Source organism: Amblyraja radiata, chromosome 32 (assembly GCF_010909765.2).
Source record: "Amblyraja radiata isolate CabotCenter1 chromosome 32, sAmbRad1.1.pri, whole genome shotgun sequence".
Taxonomy (NCBI): Eukaryota; Metazoa; Chordata; class Chondrichthyes; order Rajiformes; family Rajidae; genus Amblyraja; species Amblyraja radiata.
Window position 1 is genome coordinate 28,835,719 of NC_045987.1, and position 20,023 is coordinate 28,855,741.

The window sequence follows — 20,023 nt, forward strand, 5'->3', positions numbered from 1 at the left end:
CTAAGTTCCAGTGAATACAAGCCCAATCGACCCATTCGTTCAACATATGTCAGTCCCGCCATCCCGGGAATTAACCTGGTGAACCTACGCTGCACTCCCTCAATAGCAAGAATGTCCTTCCTCAAATTAGGAGACCAAAACTGTACACAATACTCCAGATGTGGTCTCACTAGGGCTCTGTACAACTGCAGTAGGTCCTCCTTGCTCCTATACTCAAATCCTCTTGCTATGAAGGCCAACATGCCATTAGCTTTCTTCACTGCCTGCTGTACCTGCATGCTTACAGCATAGTTTAGGAACAGCTCCATCCAAAACCGCAAGAAGTTGCAGAGAGCTGCGGATGTGTCCCAGACCATCATGCACACCAACCTCCCTTCCACGGACTCCATCAGCATTATCAAGGATGAATCTAACCTCAGCCGCTCCCTCTTCACCGTTCTCCCATCAGGGCAAGAGGTACAGAAGTTTGAAAACACATACACAGGGACAATTTCTTCCCAGCTGGCAACTGGCTCTGACCAGTGAAAGTGTGATCCGGATCTCCCAACTATCTCATTGGAGACCTTGAACTATCTTTAATCGATCATTAATCTAAACTAAACTTTACCTTGCACAAAGTGATATACCCTTTACCCTGTATCTGTACACTGTTGACGGTTTGATTGTAAACATGCACAGTCTTTATGTTTATGAAGGAACTGCAGATGCTGGAAGATCGAAGGTAGACAAAAATCATGCCACTGCTACGGTCAGGCAAACGCCTCCGTTGCCATGCTGTGAAAACGGAGAGGATGAGAAAGAGTTTCTTCCCAGAGGCCATTAGGACTGTAAACTCCTACCTCACCAGGGACTAACTCTACTGTCCCAATTTACTGTTGTGTGGTGTCTTTTTTAAATTGCTATTTTTTTCTTTTTGTTTCCTCCCAGAAATATGTAATATGTGAATATGTGTTTCTGTTCCATTCTGTTTTGTCGGGTTTTTTGCACAATCCGTGAGCATTGCCACTTTTCATTTCACTGCACATCTCGTATGTGTATGTGACGAATAAACTTGACTTGACTTGACTAGACTGTTCCCAGCAGCAACTCTGTCTGCTCATTGCCCACTTCAACAGTTACGCTGCCTCTCGAGATACAACTCAGTTCTTCATGCAACGACGGACAAAGCTGATAGTGGGAGTGGGCAGCAGGCACCAACTCAGCCTCAGTCCTGGGCATCTCATGCTCAGTTAACGAGCAGTGGGGAAGGAATGGCGGGATATGGGTCATGAGATTATTTCACTTTGGCAACTGTACATGACAGGAGCAGGCCCTTGGGCCCACAATGTCTGTGCTGTAGCGTTGTGTGGGACACTGGGTAAAAGTGGGAGCAGAGGTGGTCCACAAGGTGATGCCCAATTAAACGTTATTCCCTTATCATGTATCTGTACACTCTCAATGACTCAATTGTAATCATGTATTGTCATTCCGCTGACTGGTTAGCACGCAATAAAACATTTTCACTGTACTTCAGTACACGTGACTATAAACTAAACTGAACATTGGTGGCAAGCCACTGGTCAACAACTTGCACTAGACAGTTAGTTAATGGGTGTGAAACACTGCCCCACACACTTACTGATTTCCAGCTCCGATCTGTAGTGTGGGAATGGTTTCGAATGGTCGTGTCCACTGTACGGCTCCCCTTCCTCCTTCTCCTCCTCCTCTTCCTGCAGGAGCTTCCTACAGGAAAAAAAATCAGACGCTGTCTGTGGTTTGGGACATGACGCCACAGAACCTCAAATGATCCCAAACAGAGCTGTGTGGGCAACAGGATTGAGACTGGGCCGGAGATACAGAGATCCAACAGACTTTACATCTACAGCACGGTGACAAATACCAGTGAGAGGAGGAGCAGGGACAGATGAATGTGTTACTCGGGAGTTGGTGCAGGGGGCTGGGATTCAGATTTATAGACCATTGGGATCTCTTCTGGGGCAGAGATCACCTGTAGAAGAGGGACAGCTTGCACCTCAACTTGAGGGGGACCAGTATCCTGGTAGGCAGATTCACTCGTGCTACTCTGGAGGGTTTAAACTAGAGAGGGAGGGGTGGGAACTAGAGAAGCAGGTCCGACATTGGAAGAAGGGAAGATAGGGCTTAGGACCAGTGAGTCTTAAAGGAATGGCAAGCAGGTGGAGGGGAGGGAATATGGTGAATGATGATGTGTTTATTACAATGTATGGTCCTGTGGAGAAAGTAGATGAACATAGAGCCTAGACTGATGCCTGGGGCTATGATGTTATGGCCACTGGGGACGTGTCTATGATGGGGACGCCACTTTTACACAGAGGGTGATGAGTGCCTGGAATGTGCTGCCAGGCGTGGTGGCAGAAGCAGATGCGTTAGTGGGTTTTAAAAGACTTGTGGATAGGTACATGGATAGGCAGGGAATGGAGGGGTATGGGTCATGTGCAGGTAGATGAGTGATGGTGATGGCATCCATGTTCGGCACAGACATTGTGGGCTGAAGGGCCTGTTTGTGTGCTGTACTGTTCTAAGTGGGGACACGTAGGCACGTGTTCCCCCCCCCCCCCCACCCTCCCCAGAGCTGCTCCAGCTGCCTGGTGATGGGAGCAGAACAGAGGATGCTGGCCAACCCCTTCAATCATCAGTGACCATTCCCACATAACCTCCCTGCTACAAACTCTATCCATTTCAGCAAAAATAGAAAATACCCTCAATGCTTCTCAACCGTCTCCTCAACTGGTTCTGGACACCCACTCCAGGGTTCCCAGATACCTCAACGCCACTCTCACTCTCCTCCCCTCACCCGCTCTCTCTCCTCAAATTCACACCTTACACTTCTTTCCATTCAAATGTATTGATCACTTTTCTGCCCTGTGAAGCAAACTATTGATGACTTCCTATGTTCCCTCCCATTTTCAATGGTAGTGCAGCGGTAGAGTTGCTGCCTTACTGTGCCAGAGACCCGGGCTCGATCCTGACTACGGGTTTGTACAGAGTTTGTACGTTCTCCCCGTGACCAGCGTGGGTTTTCTCCGGGTGCTCCGGTTTCCTCCCACGCTCCAAAGACATTTAATTGTGTATGTTAATTGGCTTCAGTAAAAATTATAAACTGTCCCTACTGTGTGTAGGATAGTGTTAGTGTACAGTGATCATTGCTCAGCGTGGTCTGGGTAGGCTGAAGGGTCTGTTTCCGTGCTGTATCTCTAAGTCTCAAACGTCAACCATAAGGTCAAATTTAGCATATATTTCACTTTTCAGTGTAAAGATGGAGGTCAAAAACTGGCATCGATATTGGGCACCAAGTGCAGGAGTAACTCTGCGGTTCCACACAGCTGCACACCAATTACCCCCACTAACCCACTCCCCCCATCCCCCTGTCCCCTTCACCCACATCCCATCCTCTGGCTTCACATTTTACTACTCTTTTCTTGATCTTTACAACCTTTTGTCTTCTTCTGGACTGTATCCACCCATCTGCCAATCTACTTTCTCTCCTTGGCATCAGCTCCACCTACATCAACCGACTCCAACTGGTCCAGAACGCAGCCGCCCGACTCATCACCCACACCAAATCCTGGCATCACATCACTCCAGTCCTCAAAAAACTTCACTGGCTTCCCATCTCCCACCAGATCACCTACAAAATCCTGGTCCTCACCTACAAAGCCCTCCACCATCTGGCCCCCCCATATCTCACTGACCTCCTCTCCCCCTACCAACCCTCACGGTCCCTCAGATCCACATCAGCCGGTCTCCTCTCCATCCACAAGTCCAACCTCCGCAGTTTTGGGGACAGAGCCTTCTCCAGGGCAGCTCCCAGGCTCTGGAACTCCCTCCCCCAACTGATCCGCAATTTCGTGTCCCTCACCATCTTCCAGTCCCGCCTCAAGACCCATCTCTTCACCTCTGCCTATCCTTAGCCCCACGTCCCCGTCCCTTTTCATCTGTGCATTAATTGCCTCATACTGTGTTTTGTATTGAATTCTGTCTTTACTTTGTGTACTAGTCATGTCTCTACTATTTATTTCATTCCCCTTACATGTTTTTCCTATACATGCTCAATTTTTGTAAGGTGTCCTTGAGACTCTTGAAAGGCACCCAAAAATAAAATTTATTATTATTATTATTACTTCCACTAACCAACATTCACCTTTCACTCCCCACACTTGCCCGCCCACCCCCCCCCTCCCCCTCCTCCAGCTTTCTCCATCCCATTACAATTAGTTTGAAAAAGGGTGCATCAAGCCAATAGCCTAATCGTTAAAGAGTTAAAAGATAGCCTAATCGATAAAGCGCTGAGAAGAGGAATCAGAGCTGCCAAGGAAAGGTACTCTGAGAAGTTGAGGAGCAAGTTCTCAGCTAGTGATTCTTCTTCAGTTTGGAAGGGCATGCAAGAAATCACCAGCTATAAGAGGAAAGCCCCCCGCTCTTTGGACAATCGTCAGCTGACGAACAACCTGAATGAGTTTTACTGCAGGCTTGAAAATCAGAAATGTAACCCTGAAACCCCCTCCCCAACAAACACAGCCAAACCCCAGTCTGCAAAGAATGGACCCTGCATCCTCTCCTTCCCATTCACCACTTCACACCTACTTAAGACAAGACTCCAGTATGAAAAGAGTGGAACCTTTCCCACCCCACCCAACCACTTCACACCCACTCACAGTCTGACCTCAGTCTGCAAAGACTGGGCCCTTCTACACCCACCCCACTCCAATCACCACTTCACACCCAATGACTGCACCTCCACAGACACCTCTGTCAAGCATCTCAAGTTTGTGGATGACAAAACCCTGATTGGACTGATCCAGGATGGGGATCTCTGTACTCTTTTCAGTTTGACATCTTTCCTATAGAAACATAGAAATTTGGTGCAGGAGTAGGCCATTCGGCCCTTCGAGCCTGCACCGCCATTCAATATGATCATGGCTGATCATCCAACTCAGTATCCCGTACCTGCCTTCTCTCCATACCCTCTGATCCCCTTAGCCACAAGGGCCACATCTAACTCCCTCTTAAATATAGCCAATGAACTGGCCTCGACTACCCTCTGTGGCAGAGAGTTCCAGAGATTCACCACTCTCTGTGTGAAAAAAGTTCTTCTCATCTCGGTTTTAAAGGATTTCCTCCTGTGCCCAGAACTGAACACAATATTCTAAATGCGGTCTCACCAACGTCTTATTCAACTGCAACATGACCTCCCAACTTCTATACTCAATAGGTACACAAAATTGCTGGGGAAACTCAGCGGGTGCAGCAGCATCTATGGAGCAAAGGAAATAGGCGACGTTTCGGGCCGAAACCCTTCTCAATACTCTGACTGATGAGGACCAAAGTGCCAAAATACTTTTTGACCAACTAATATACCTGCGACACGACCTTCAAGGAACCATGCAACCATCAACCATTCCTCTGCCCACCTGGCTAATTGATCCAGATCCTGCTGCAATCTTTCACAACCATCTTCACTATCTGCAAAACCACTCACTTCTGTATCATCAGCAAACTTGCTAATCTTGCCCTGTTCTGTGATGTTTCAGAGTGCTGGAGTAACTCAGCGGGCCAGGCTGAGTATAGAAATTGGGAGGTCATGTTGCAGTTGCATCAGAAGTTGGTGAGGCCGCATTCAGAGTATTGTGTTCAGTTCTGGGCACCATGTTATAGGAAAGATGTCATCAAACTGGAAAGGGTACAGTGAAGATTAATGAGGATGTTGCCAGGACTAGAGGGCCAGAGCTATAGGGAGAGGTTGAGTAGGCTGGGACTCTATTTCATGGAGCCCAGGAGGCTGAGGGATGATTTAATAGAGGTGTATAAAATCATGATTTGAATAGATATGGTTGAGTCTTTTGCCCAGAGTAAGTGAATCGAGGAGCAGAGGACATAAGTTTAAGGTGAAGGGCAAAAGATTTAATAGGAATCTGAGGGGTATGTTTTTCACACAAAGGGTGGTAGGTGTATGGAACATGCTGCCAGAGGAGGTAGTTGTGGCAGGGACTATCACAACATTTAAGAAACAGTTAGACAGGTACATGGATAGGACAGGTTCGGAGGGATATGGATCAACGTGGGCAGGTGGGACTAGTGCAGATGGGACATGCTGGGCCGAAGGGCCTGTTTCCACACTGTATCACCCTATGACTCTATCTTTCCTTCTCAAACCCATTCTCCTGCCTTCTCCCCATTACCTCTGACACCCGTATCAATCAAGAATCTATCAATCTCCTCCTGAAAAATGTCCAGTGACTTGACCTCCACAGCTGTCTGTGGCAATTAATTCCACAGTTCACCGCCCTCTGATTTAAGAAATTCCTGTTCATCTCCTTCCTAAAGGAATATCTTTTAATTCTGAGGCAGTGGCCACTGGTCCTAGACTCTCCCACTAGTGGAAACATCGTCTCCAAATCCACTCCATCCAGGTTTTTACCAGGCTGGGACAGAGGTTTGGGTAAAATTCAGGAATGTCTATGCATGGCACATCATGAATATTACTGATGAACGGTCTTGACCCGAACTATAATCTATACCTTTTCTCCAGAGATGCTGCCTGCCCCACTGAGTTACTCCAGCACTCTGTGACATATCATCAATCCATGTTCTCCACAGATGCTGCCTAACTCACTGAGTTACTCCAGCACTCTGTGATATGTCACCTATCCATGTTCTCCACAGATGCTGCCTAACTCACTGAGTTACTCCAGCACTCTGTGATATGTCACCTATCCATGTTCTCCACAGATGCTGCCTGACTCACTGAGTTACTCCAGCACTCTGTGATATGTCACCTATCCATGTTCTCCATAGATGCTGCCTGACCCGCTGAGTTACTCCAGCACTTTGTGACTATTTCCCCTTCACCCATCTGCCCAAGCCCACGCTCCCCCCTCTTTTCCTATGTTCCTTTCCACCCATAAACCTCTCTCTGGCTTTACATTTCACTCCTCTTTCAAATCTGCTCTACTTATCTACATGCATTTTTCTTCTTGTTTTTAGTCATAGAATGATGCAGTGTGGAAACAGGCCCTTCAGCCCAACTTGCCCACACCGACCAACATGTCCCATCTACACTGGTCCCACTCACACGCGTTTGGCCCATATCCATCTAAATCTGTCCTAACCGTGTACGTGTCCAAATGTCTCTTAAACATTAGGATAGTCCCAGCCTTAACTACCTCCTCTGGCAGCTCACTACACACACCCAGCACCCTTTGTGTGAAAAAGCTACCTCAGATTCCTGTTAATTTCTGAAATATTGGTCATAAATTTGGTGCAAAAATGCTCCAAAACAAGGCTCAGAATGGATCAGAGAGCATCTAAAACCCCTGAGCTTCCAGGACCCTTAAACGGGCCCTGGACCCTGGCATCGAGGGACTTCATGCTTCGCGCTATTGATGTGTGCAGCACATTAAGTTTTTTGTAATCCTGTCATGCCACCCCCCTTTTTGAAAAGCTTCGTACGGGCCTGATCAACATCGGTTTCTAAGTTCTAGGAGTAGATTTAGTCCAGTCAGTCTATCGTCCTCTCTGCCATTCAAACATGACTAATCTATCTTTTCCCTCGCAACCGCATTCTCCTGCCTTCGCCATATAACCCTTGACACCCGTACTAATCAAGAATCTGTCAATCTCCGCCTTAAAAATACCCATTGACTTGGTCTCCACAGCCATCTGTGGCAATGAATCCCACAGATTCACCACCCTTTGACTAGAGAAATTCCTCCTCATCTCCTTTCTAAAGGTATGTCCTTTTATTCTGAGGCTATGGCCTCTGGTCCTAGACTCTCCCACTAGTGGAAACATCCTCTCCACATCCACTCTATCCAGGCCTTTCGTTATCCAGTAAGTTTCAAAGAGGTCTCCCCTCATCCTTCTAAACTCCAGCGAGTACAGGCCCAGAGCCGTCAAACGCTCAACATATCCCACACATTCCTGGGATCATTCTCGTATCTTCTAACACATCTTCCAGAGATGCTGCCGACCTGCTTAGTCAGTGTGTGTGTGTGTGTGTGTGTGTGTCTACGTGCGTGCGTGTGTGTCTACGTGCGTGCGTGTGTATGTACGTGTGTGTGTGTGTGTGCGCACGTGCATGCTGTGTGTGTACGTGCGTGTATGAACGTACTTGTGTGTGCTTGTGTGTATGTACGTGTGCACGTGTGTGTGTGTGCGTGTGTGTATGTACGTGTGCCTGTATGTGTGTGTACGTGTGCGTGTGTGTATGTACGTGTGCCTGTATGTGTGTGTACGTGTGCGTGTGTGTATGTACGTGTGCCTGTATGTGTGTGTACGTGTGCGTGTGTGTATGTACGTGTGCCTGTGTGTGTTTGTACGTGCGTGCGTGTGTGGTTCCTGGAGTCTACATTAGGTAATGAGTCCAAGGATGAGAGGGTCCATGAGAGACACTTTCTCACTGTGGCCAGGAGTGGGTTTGCAACTCGCTGTGGGATCCAGGTTAAACAGTGCACAGAGCAGGTTTGCTCAGACACCCTCCAGCATTAGGGCGAGTGTGCAAAGAATCAAAGGTGAACAAGGTGTGCTCTTTGGAGAAAAGGAATAGGTGACGTTTTGGGTCAGAACCCTTCCTCAGACTGAATGATAGAGAAGGCCAGAACAAAACAGGCCTGGCAACAGATGACATCAGTGAGGGTGGAGCCCATTGTTGTCTGGGGAAGATGTGCTAACGGCAGGGATACAAAGATGTGAACAGTGGCACTAGTAGGTAGACAAATGTGCTGGAGAAACTCAGCGGGTGAGGCAGCATCTATGGAGCGTACACAAAATTGCTGGAGGAACTCAGCGGGTGCAGCAGCATCTATGGAGCGAAGGAAATAGGCGACGTTTCGGGCCGAAACCCTTCTTCAGACTGATGGGGGGTGGGGAAAGAAAGAAGGAAAAAGGGAGGAGGAGGAGCCCGAAGGCGGGCGGATGGGAGGGTGGGAGGAGACAGCTAGAGGGTGAAGGAAGGGGAGGGGACAGCACAGGCTAGCCAAATTGGGGGAATTCAATGTTGATGCCATAAGGGCGCAAGGACCCCAGACAGAATATGAGGTGCTGTTCCTCCAATTTCCGCTGTTGCTCACTCTGGCAATGGAGGAGACCCAGGACAGAGAGGTCGGATTGGGAATGGGAGGGGGAGTTGAAGTGCTGAGCCACCGGGAGGTCAGGTAGGTTAAGGCGGACTGAGCGGAGGTGTTCTGCACCCGCTGAGTTCCTCCAGCAATTTTGTGTACCTTCGATATTCCAGCATCTGCAGTTCCCTTTTGAACACAGCATCTATGGAGCGATGGAAATAAGAGAGAGGGAGTACTTCTTCAAAGTAGGCATACCTTGAGGAGAGCTGGTGGAACTAGCAAGATTATTAGGGGGAAGGGGAGGGGGATGAGGGAAGAAATGTAGGAGTTACTTGAAATTAGAAATATCAATATTCATACCGCTGCCCAAGCAAATAGGAGGTGCTGTTCCTGCAGTGTGTGTGTGACCTCACTCTGACAATGAAGGAGTCTCAGGACACAAAGGTCAGTGTGGGAATGGGAATGGGAGGGGGAGATCAAGTAGGTCAAGGTGGATTGATTCACCCCTCCTGAGGTGACCTGTTCCCGGCCACTTTTTGTTCTGGCCTTCTCTATCATTCACTCTGAAGAAGAGTTCCAACCCAAGGGTTCTTCAGAGATGCTGCCTGACGCGCTGAGTTACTCCAGCACTTTGTGTCTATCTTCAGTATAAACCAGCATCTGCAGTTCCTTCCTACACAAGGTGTGCTGTTATCGCTGCATTAACCTGGTTGCTGAGAAAGCAGTTTTTTCCCAGCTGTTATCAGGCAACTGAACCATCCTACCACAACCAGAGAGCAGTGCTGAACTGCTATCTACCTCTTTGATGACCCTTGAACTAATCCTTGATTGGATTGCTGGCTTTACCTTGCACTAAACGTTATTCCCTGATCATGTACCTATGCACTATAATGGCTAGATTGTAATCATGTATTGTCTTTCTGCTGACTGGTTAGCACGCAACAAAAAGCTCTTCACTGTAGCTCGGTACACGTGACAATAAACTGAAACTGAAGTGCATGGAAAGATCGCCCACCTTCTTGGCGAGTGCTGGTGAATGACATGCTTGCGAGTTGTGCCGACTGCCAGGGGTGGATTGCCGTCAGCTTCTCCTTGGCGCTTGTGTAAGGCCTGCTCCAAGCGATGGCGGAGCTGTGCAACCTCCGTCTGCAGGGACTGGATCAGCTGGCTGTGGGGACAAAGCACACGCCACGGGTTACAGAGTCCCAACGCTCCCGCACCAGGCAGTCCCCAAACTAATTCTACCCCTGCAATCAGCTTGCAAAGGCTCATCCAGATTCCTCGAACTGCAGATACTGGAATCCTGAGCACAGGGATGTAATGCTGAGTTAGGCTCTATAAGGTGCTGGTAAGACCACATCTGGAGTATTGTGAGCAGTTTTGGGCACTATATCTGAGGAAGGATGTGCTGGCTCTGGAGAGGGTGCAGAGGAGGTTTACAAGAATGATCCCAGCAATGAGAGGGTTAACACATGATGAGCGTTTGACGGCACTGGGCCTGTACTCGCTGAAATTTAGTTGAATGAGAGGGAACCTCGTTGATGAATTACCATAAAAGGTTTGGATAGAGTGGATGTTTCGACTAGTGGGAGAGTCCAGGACCAGAGGCCACAGCCTCAGAATAAAAGGACGTACTTTTAGGAAGGAGATGGGGAGGAATTTCTTTAGTCAGAGGGTGGTGAATCTCTGGGATGGGGAGAAGGCAGGAGAATGGGGTTAAGAGGGAAAGATAGATCAGCCATGATTGAATGTCGGAGTAGACTTGATGGGCCGAATGGACTGATTCTGCTCCTAGATCTTATGAAAACATAAAGTACTGGAGTAACTCAGCAGGTCAGCAGCATCTGTGGAGTGAATGGACAGGTGACATTTCAATCCAAGCATCTTACGGCCATTCCCTCCACAGATGCTGCCTGACCGCTGGGTTCCTCCAGCACTGTGTGTTGTGCACAGACTGATGCCAGTTAGAGGCGGGCATGATCCTGGGCAAGGCCTGTGGAACCACCTTGTGTAGCTTGTGTTGCCAATGGGGAACCTGTGGGCATAGAGGGCAGTGTTTACTGCCATCCCCAGGTGAAGTGGGTCGGGCATCCTGTGGCACCCCTGCTTGTGGTACTGATGCCCCCCACACAGGCCAGTGGGCAGCCCCACACCCTACTGTCCGTGGTCGACCAGACCAACCCGGCCGGGCTGGGCCCCGGCTACTGCTCTCTGGGCACTGGCCACAGGGCACCTCACTGGTGTCTGGGCCCTGATCTCTGGTCATTGGGCCCTGGTCACCGGTCATTGGGCCCTGGTCACTGGGCCTTGGTCAGGTAATGGCCGCCCCCACGGAGAGGCTACTTGTGCAGCGATGGGATTCCCGATACTCACTCTCTCGCTGAGTGGACGTTCAGTGGGCTGGTGCTGTATGGGACCTTTGAGTGGAAGGTCAAAGGTGAGGAGGTGAGAGAGGAGCGTTGATACCTCTGCCTAGAGTAGGCCCCGAGACCATCCACTTCAGACTCTGTGTGACCTTAAAGAAACAATAACAGGTTTAGAGAGTCGTGCAGAATGGAGACAGACCATTCGGCCCAATCCACCCGTGCCGACCCGTGGACAGTCTCCAACCTTAAACCCATTCCCCTCGCCAGTCTAGGGATCTCTGCACCTCACTGATTCAAGTGATCATCTAAATGCTTCTGAAACGCTGTCAGCAGCCCTGCATCCACTACTCTGTAGTTCCAAGTACTCACCATTAGCTGGGTGCGGAAAAGCCTGGGTCAAAGCCCACTCAGCCCTGGCCATTTATCCATCTTTAAGCCCACTCAGACATCGACCTCTGGCTCTTTAGTTATAGAGACACATTTGAGTTGATCTGCCCCTTCACTATGTCCCCCAACCATAAAGCACTTTGTGTACACCAATGAAAAGTACTCACTACACCTTCATGACCCATGTACAGAACACTCCTGATGTTCCTCATCACCTCCTCTTCCCTGCTTACTCTTTTGTCCTTAATATAATGATACACTGTCTGAGGATTTGCCAGTGATACTGCGTGATCCCTCTACTATTTATTTCTTGATCGGACTCACCGTTTATGCTTCCTTTTCACCTCCTTATCCAATCCTCACTGCCCCTCAGCATCCAAGCTTCATTGTACATGTTACCTCTGCATTTCACCCCTATAGGACAATGGTGATCTTTCCCCTTTGAATGCTTCCCACTGTGCAGAAGTGAACACACCTTCACTAGTTAATAAGTTGTAAAAGCAGAATTAGGCCATTCGCCCCATCAAGTCTACTCCGCCATGGCTGTTCTACCTCTCCCTCTCAACGCCATTCTCCTGCCTTCTCCCCATAACCCCTAACACCCATTCTAATCTAGAGTCTGTCAATCTGCACCTTTAAAAATACTGATTGACTTGGCCTCCACAGCCGTCTGTGGCAATGAATTCCACAGATTCACCGCCCTCTGACTAAAGAAATTCCTCCTCATCTTCTTTCTAAAGGTAAGTCCTTTAATTCTAAGGCTATGATTTCCGGTCCTAGACTCTCTCCCACTAGTGGAAACACCCTCACCACATCCACTCTATCTAAGCCTTTCACTATTCGTGCCCAATCTCTGCCTCTCGGCCTCATTTGAGGACTAACAGCGCCACACTTCCCTCCCCTCACTCCCCTCTCAGTCTCTTCTGAACACTCGACCCCTCTCGGATGTCTAGTTGCCAGCGCTGCCCATCAGTCAGCAGTGACAAGTAAAATGGATGAAGGGGAGCCAGTGGATGTAGTGTATCTAGACTTTCAGAAAGCCTTTGATAAGGTCCCGCACGGGAGACTGGTGACTAAAATTAGAGCACATGGTATTGGGGATAGGATGTTGACGTGGATAGAAAATTGGTTGTCAGACAGTAAGCAAAGAGTAGGAGTGAACAGGTCCTCTTCAGAATGGCAGGCAGTGGCGAGTGGAGTGCCGCAAGGCTCGGTGTTGGGGCCACAACTGTTTACCATATATATTAATAATTTGGAAGAGGGAATTAGGAGCAACACTAGCAAGTTTGCAGATGACACAAAGCTGGGTGGCAGTGTGAACTGTGAAGAGGATTTTAGGAGGTTGCAGGGTGACCTGGACAGGTTGAGTGAGTGGGCAGATGCGTGGCAGATGCAGTATAATATAGATAAATGTGAAGTTATCCACTTTGGCGGCAAAAACAAGGGGGCAGATTATTATCTCAATGGGGTTAGGTTAGGTAAGGGAGAGGTGCAGCGAGACCTGTGTGTCCTTGTACACTGGTCACTGAAAGTTGGCGTGCAGGTACAGCAGGTAGTGAAGAAAGCTAATGGAATGTTGGCCTTCATAACAAGAGGATTTCAGTATAGGAGTAAAGAGGTTCTTCTGCAGTTGTATGGGGCTCTGGTGAGACCACATCTGAGGAAGGACATCCTTGTGATTGAGGTAGTGCAGCGTAGGTTCACGAGATTGATCCCTGGGATGGCGGGACTGTCATATGAGGAAAGATTGAAAAGACTAGGCTTGTATTCACTGGAGTTTAGAAGGATGAGGGGGATCTTATAGAAACATATAAATTTATAAAAGGACTGGACAAGCTAGATGCAGGAAAAATATTCCCAATGTTGGGCGAGTCCAGAACCAGGCACCAGGAGCAGTCCTGAGATCACAACATTGAGTTCCTGCTCTTTAAACGTTGACCTAGTTCCCTAAACACGTTACAGCACTTCACTCCTTCCCCAACACGTCATTGGTGTCCACACCACAACACCACAACCTCTGGCTGCTCCCACTCTCCATTTACAAGCTTCTACAACTGCTCCAAGACATCTTGGCATAGTTTCATACAGCACAGAATCAGGCCCTTTGGCCCAACTCGTCCATGCTGACTCAAGATGTCCCGTCCCATCTAAGCTGCTCCCATTCGCCTGTATTTGGCCCATATCCCTCTCCACATTTCCTATCCATGTACCTGTTCAAGAGTCTTTTAAATGCTTGTATAGAGACTGCTTCAACAACCTCTTCTGGCAACTCACTCCATGTACACAACACCCTGTGTGTGATAAAGCTGCCCCTCAGGCTCCCGTTAAATCTTGCCCTTCTCACCTTAAGACCATATCTTCTAATTTTTGATTCCTCTGCTCAGGGCAAAAGATTGTGTGTTCACCCTATCTATTCCCCTCATGGTCTTATACATCTCTGTAAGATCATCCTTTATCCTCTTGCGCGCCACGGAATAAAGTCTTAGTCTGAACCGCATCTCCCTACAGTGCAGGCCCTGGAGTCCTGCCAACATTTTTGTAAATCTTCTCTGCACTCTTTCCGGCTTAATGACATACTTCCTATAACAGAGTGGCCAAAATTGAACATAATACTCCAACTGTGGCCTCACCAACATCCTGTAACACTATAATGTCCCAACGTCTGTACTCAGTACCATGACTGGTGAAGGCCAATGTGCCAAAAGCCTTCTTGACCACCTGATCTACCTGTGACACCACTTTCAGGGAGCTATGTACCTGTACTCCTAGATCCTTCGCTCTACAACACTTCTCCAGGCCCTATCATTCACTATGGAGGTCCTGTCCTAATTTGACTTCCCAAAAATGTACCACCTCGCCCGTTTGTACATTAAACTCCATTAACCACTCCTCAGCACACTTACCCACCTGTAACTATTGGTAACCAGCTTCACTGTTGACGATTTCACCTACTTTAGTGTCATCTGCAAACTTATGAATCCCTCCTTGCACAGTGTCAATTATTGATATGTGAATGATTAATATGAATATCAATGATTTGAATAGTAAACGTTCACTAGTGCTACTCGGTAGGGTTTAAACCAGAGAGACAGGGGTGTGGGAACCAGAGTGGGTGGTCAGAAATTGGAAGGGGTGATGGGAAGGTAGAGGTTAGGATCAGGGAGGACAGGCAGGAAGAGGTGGAGGAATACAGTGATACTGATGGGCTGAAGTGTGTTTACTTCAATGCGAGGAATATTGAGGAGAAAGCAGGGCCTGGACTGAAGCCTGCTATATTACAGTATGGTATGGCAACTGCTCTGTCTCCGACCGGAAGGCATTGCAGAGGGTGGTGAAAATTGCCCAACGCATCACCGGTTCCTCGCTCCCCTCCATTGAGTCTGTCCAAAGCAAGCGTTGTCTGCGAAGGGCGCTCAGCATCGCCAAGGACTGCTCTCACCCCAACCATGGACTGTTTACCCTCCTACCATCCGGGAGGCGCTACAGGTCTCTCCGTTGCCGAACCAGCAGGAGGTCCAGGAACAGCTTCTTCCCGGCGGCTGTCACTCTACTCAACAACGTACCTCGGTGACTGCCAATCACCCCCCCCCCCCCCCCCCCCCCGGACACTCCTCCCACAGGAAAAACACTATGTCTGTATATATGCTAATGTAAATATTTATTCAAATCATATGCTATGTCGCTCTTCCAGGGAGATGCTAAATGCATTTCGTTGTCTCTGTACTGTACACGGACAATGACAATTAAAGTTGAATCTGAATCTGAATCTGAATCTGAGCCTGGGACTATGATGTAGTGGCCAGTGTGGACACATGGTGGATGGGAGGGAAGGGACCGAGGTAAAAAGTCGGCCAATGTGGATTTGCAGACGAGCCCGCACTGTTCCCCACCAGTTGACTCCCTGTCACCAGGGACTCTTGTGTCAACCCCCTCCCTCTCAAAGCCAAGGAACGTTTCACTTACTGACGAAGGTGTCCTGCTCCAACTCACTGAGGACACTGGCAGCCCAGTGGTGGGGAGAGCTGGTGCGGGGTGGAGCGGGCTGGACAGTGCCCGCCCGCGGCCCTCTGTCCTGGCCCCTCACCATGCGGTGTTCACCCACACCTCTCCCACCACCCTGCTGACTGCGCAGGGCCGGCTCCGCTCCCACAGGGCCCTGAGCTGCCCGATCCAGCGCCGGCTCCTGGTGGCTTTCTGATCTGGGAATGGAAAAAAATAAGCTCTGGAACCTCACAGTTTAGTGTAGAGATACAGTGCAGATACAGGCCCTTTGGCCCACCGAGTCCACACTGACCAATGATCACCCCATACACTAGTTCTATCCTACACACTAGCAGTAATTTACAATTTACAGAACACAATTTGCCCAAAAACTCCATTTGCTGCTAAAAACTTTCTCCAATCGCACTAGTTTCGAGATACAGCGTAGAAACAGGCCCTTCAGCCCACCGAGTGTGCACTGACCAGTGGTCCCACTACACTAACACTATCCTACACTCACTATGGACAATTTACCATTTTTACCGAAGCCAATTAACCTACAAACCTGTACGTCTTTGGAATGTGGGAGGAAACCGGAGCACCCAGAGAAAATCCACGCAAGTCACGGGGAGAACGTACAAACTCCGTACAGACAGCACCCGTGGTCAGGATTGAACCGGGGTCTCTGGCGCTGTCAGGCAGCAACTCTACCGCTGCGCTACTATGCCGTCCCAGTTCAGAAAAGCAAAAAAACCCACAGCTCCCCGAGTAACTCCAAGTAATCGTCAGCTGAGTTGTTTGTGACATCCAGTTGGCTGAGCTGGGAAAGACCAAGGCCTGGACTAGCAGTGGAGTTCCCTCACGCCCTGGCACAGGGGCATCAGGAGTTTCAGGGGCAAGTCTGCCCACCCACCCACTAGAGGGGGCACAGGTATGTTTACTATTGCCCCATGTACCCAGGTGCCATCTGTGAGAGTCTAGCATGCACACTTAGTCATGGAGTAATACAGCTTGGAAACAGGCCCTTCGGCCCAACTTGCCCAGACCGGTCAACATGTCCCAGCTACATTGTCCCACCTGCCTGCGTTTGGCCCATATCCCTCTAACCCTGTCCGCTCCATGTAGCCCGTTGGAGCAGCAGCCTTGTTGCTCACGTGTGCTCTGTTCAGCAGCTCAGTGCCTACCTCTTCAGCGGCCATTGTTCAGGGGTGTGGACAGCGGGTGTGATCCGACTACACTCTGACCCCACAAAGCCGCTGTCCGTCTCTGGAGACACGATGCGCTCCTGAAATATACAAAACAGCATTATACCTCACACCACCTCTGCAAGGCCACCAACATAATCAGGAACAAGTCTCACCCTGATCACTCCCTCTTCTCCTCTTTACAAGATACAAGAGACATTTATTTGTCACATGCACCAATTAGTGAAATGTGTGGTCGCCATACAGCCATACAAAGAATAGAGGACAGAACACGAAAGACTTTAACACAGACATCCCCATACAGCGGGGTCAAAGTTTCCCACTGTGAGGGGAGGCTTCAAAATTCAGTCATCCTCCTCTGTAGTCCTCCCGTGGTCAGGGGGGCTCCCGAACCTCCCGCTGTCGCCGCTACGGGCGGCCCGATGTTCAGGCCCGCTCGCCGGGGTGATGGAACTCCGACGTCGGGACTGGAGGACATCCTCAGCGGCTTGGACATCCGAATCGGCCACCTCCTACGGCACGGCACCCGAAGTCCACAGGCCGAGTTGGGCGGAGATTCAATGCTGGCGGCCCTCGGCAAAGGGCCCCTACACTCCGCGATGTTGAAGTCAGCGCCGCCCCCACTGGGAGCTCTACGAACCACAGCTCCGATTTTAAAGTAGCAGGCCCAACACTCCGGGGCTTCAACGGCGATCCAGGTAAGCAAGTGACTGGGAAACGGTTTCCCCCTTACCCTACCCCCCTCCCCCACATAGAAAAGCTAAAGAAATCTCCAACAAACTTTTAAAACTGAATAAATTAGAAAAAAGACAGAAAAACAGACAGACTGTAGGCAGAGGCTGCCATCAATGCGGCGCCCCTAGTGGCAAGTTCTGCCACTTTCCCATCAGGCAAGAGGTACAGAGTATGAAACGCACGCCTCCAGATTCTGGGACAGTTTCTCCCCAGCTGTTATCACTGAACCATCCTACCAGCAACTAAAGAGTGGTCCTGAGCTACTATCTATCTCATTGGAGAGCCTCGGACTATCTTTTTGATCAGACTTTATCTTGCATCAAACGACATTCACATTACTCTCTTTATCCTGTATCTATACACTGTGGATGGTTTGATTGTAAACGTGCATTGTCTTTCCGCTGACTGGTTAGCACACAACAAAAGCTTTTCACTGTACCTCGGCACACGTGACCATAAACTAAACTGAACTCAAACTAAAGCTGGAATCCAGGAGGTTGAGAACTTTCCCAGTGGCAGAGACCGAACCACACATCATCAGCTGCTAGACAACATTGCTGGAGAAACTCAGCAGGTGCGGCAGTATCTATGGAGCGAAGGAAATAGGCAACGTTTCGGGACGAAACGTTGCCTATTTCCTTCGCTCCATAGATGCTGCCGCACCCGCTGAGTTTCTCCAGCAATTTTGTCTACCTTCGATTCTCCAGCATCTGCAGTTCCTTCTTGAGAACAGAGGCTGATGGGACTGCATCTGCAGAGGTGCCACCCTGCCCGGTTGGGAAGACCCTGGGCAGAGCGGTGTGTAAATCTATCTTCTCTTTATATGATACACACGTTCCACCATTTTCTTTCTCTCACCAGAGATGCCTGGCCACCTGTTTACATTTTCTTGCTTAGGAATGGTTACTTAGAGAAAGCAATTAGCCTCAAGCCTCACAGAGAGTGGTGAGTCTGTGGAATGCTCTGCCTCAGAGGGCGGTGGAGGCCGGTTCTCTGGATGCTTTCAAGAGAGAGCTAGATAGGGCTCTTAAAAATAGCGGAGTCAGGGGATATGGGGAGAAGGCAGGAACGGGGTACTGATTGGGGATGATCAGCCATGATCACATTGAATGGCAGTGCTGACTCGAAGGGCCAAATGGCCTCCTCCTGCACCTATTGTCTATTGTCTATTGTCTAAGCCTTCATTACATCCCCTGCAATGAAGTGGCAGCCATTAGACATTGTCAAGGTGCCGTTACCTCCAGGGGCCCCGACGCTGCTCGCAGCAGAGTTTTGCACGGCACGAGCTCTGGAGAGGCAGCTCCGTCCACACCAGCCCCACTCTTGGCCGGTGACAGGTCCCTCCGCTCCATCGGGACAGCTCCTTCAGAGTCAGTGGGGATGGCGTGTGATGCGAATGACCTGCCTCTGGCCACCAGCTCCTCCCCGTCCAGTCCTGGCCGTCGCGAGTCCTTGAAACCACCGCAGGACATGGCTGCCATCTTCATCGGCTGCCGCCTATTAAAGTGAAGAAATCATCATCAACTTCTGGAAAACATGGAAAAAGGTGCACTAACTGTCTGCATTAACAATGGGCATTGACGCAGGAAGGTTCACATCAAGCTGAGGTTATTGTGAGGTACAATGAAAACCTTGCCCGCACTCTACCGATGCCACACAGTCTTAGACAACACCCCCAACAAATGACTCATACATTGCACATACATTCTACACAAACTCTTCTACTCCCTTTGAAGGCTTAACAAGTTTGTCATGTCCCCAACAACTCTCACCAACCTACAGATGCGCTACATATCGGGATGCATCACAGCATGGTTCGGGAACAGCTCCAAACAGGACCGCAAGAAATTGCAGCAAATTGTGGACGTAGCCCACACCATCATTCAAACCAACCTCCCTTCCATTGACTCCATTTACACTTCACACTGCCTCGGCAAGGCCAGCAACATAATCACGGGTAAGTCTCACCCCTGTCACTCCCTGTTCTCCCCTTTCCCCTCTCCCATCAGGCAAGAGGTACAGAAATGTGAAAACGCACACCTCCAGATTCATTCCCACAGTTTCTTCCCAGCTGTTAACATCAACTGAACTGTCTCTCACCAACTGGACAGCTGTCCTGACCTCCCATCTACCTTATTGGTGACCTTTGACATCTTTAATAGGTCTTTATCTTGCACTAAATGTTGTACCTTTATCCTTTCTCTGCACACCATGGAGGCTTGATTGTAATCATGTAGAATATTTTCGTTAACTGGATAGCTCGCACGCAACA

The 20,023-nt window shown here is 49.3% G+C and overlaps 1 protein-coding gene across 1 annotated transcript in view; it reads right to left on the minus strand.

The window, feature by feature from the left end:
- The window catches only part of akna (AT-hook transcription factor), a 102,669-nt gene that overhangs the window by 33,571 nt on the left and 49,075 nt on the right, over nt 1-20,023 (minus strand). The window contains exons 12-17 of the mRNA XM_033049215.1: nt 18,990-19,248; nt 16,996-17,096; nt 15,794-16,029; nt 11,451-11,592; nt 10,093-10,245; nt 1,619-1,722 (exon numbers count right to left, since the gene is read on the minus strand). Of these exons, the coding sequence (XP_032905106.1) occupies nt 1,619-1,722; nt 10,093-10,245; nt 11,451-11,592; nt 15,794-16,029; nt 16,996-17,096; nt 18,990-19,248 (995 nt within the window). The remainder of the gene's footprint in view (nt 1-1,618; nt 1,723-10,092; nt 10,246-11,450; nt 11,593-15,793; nt 16,030-16,995; nt 17,097-18,989; nt 19,249-20,023) is intronic.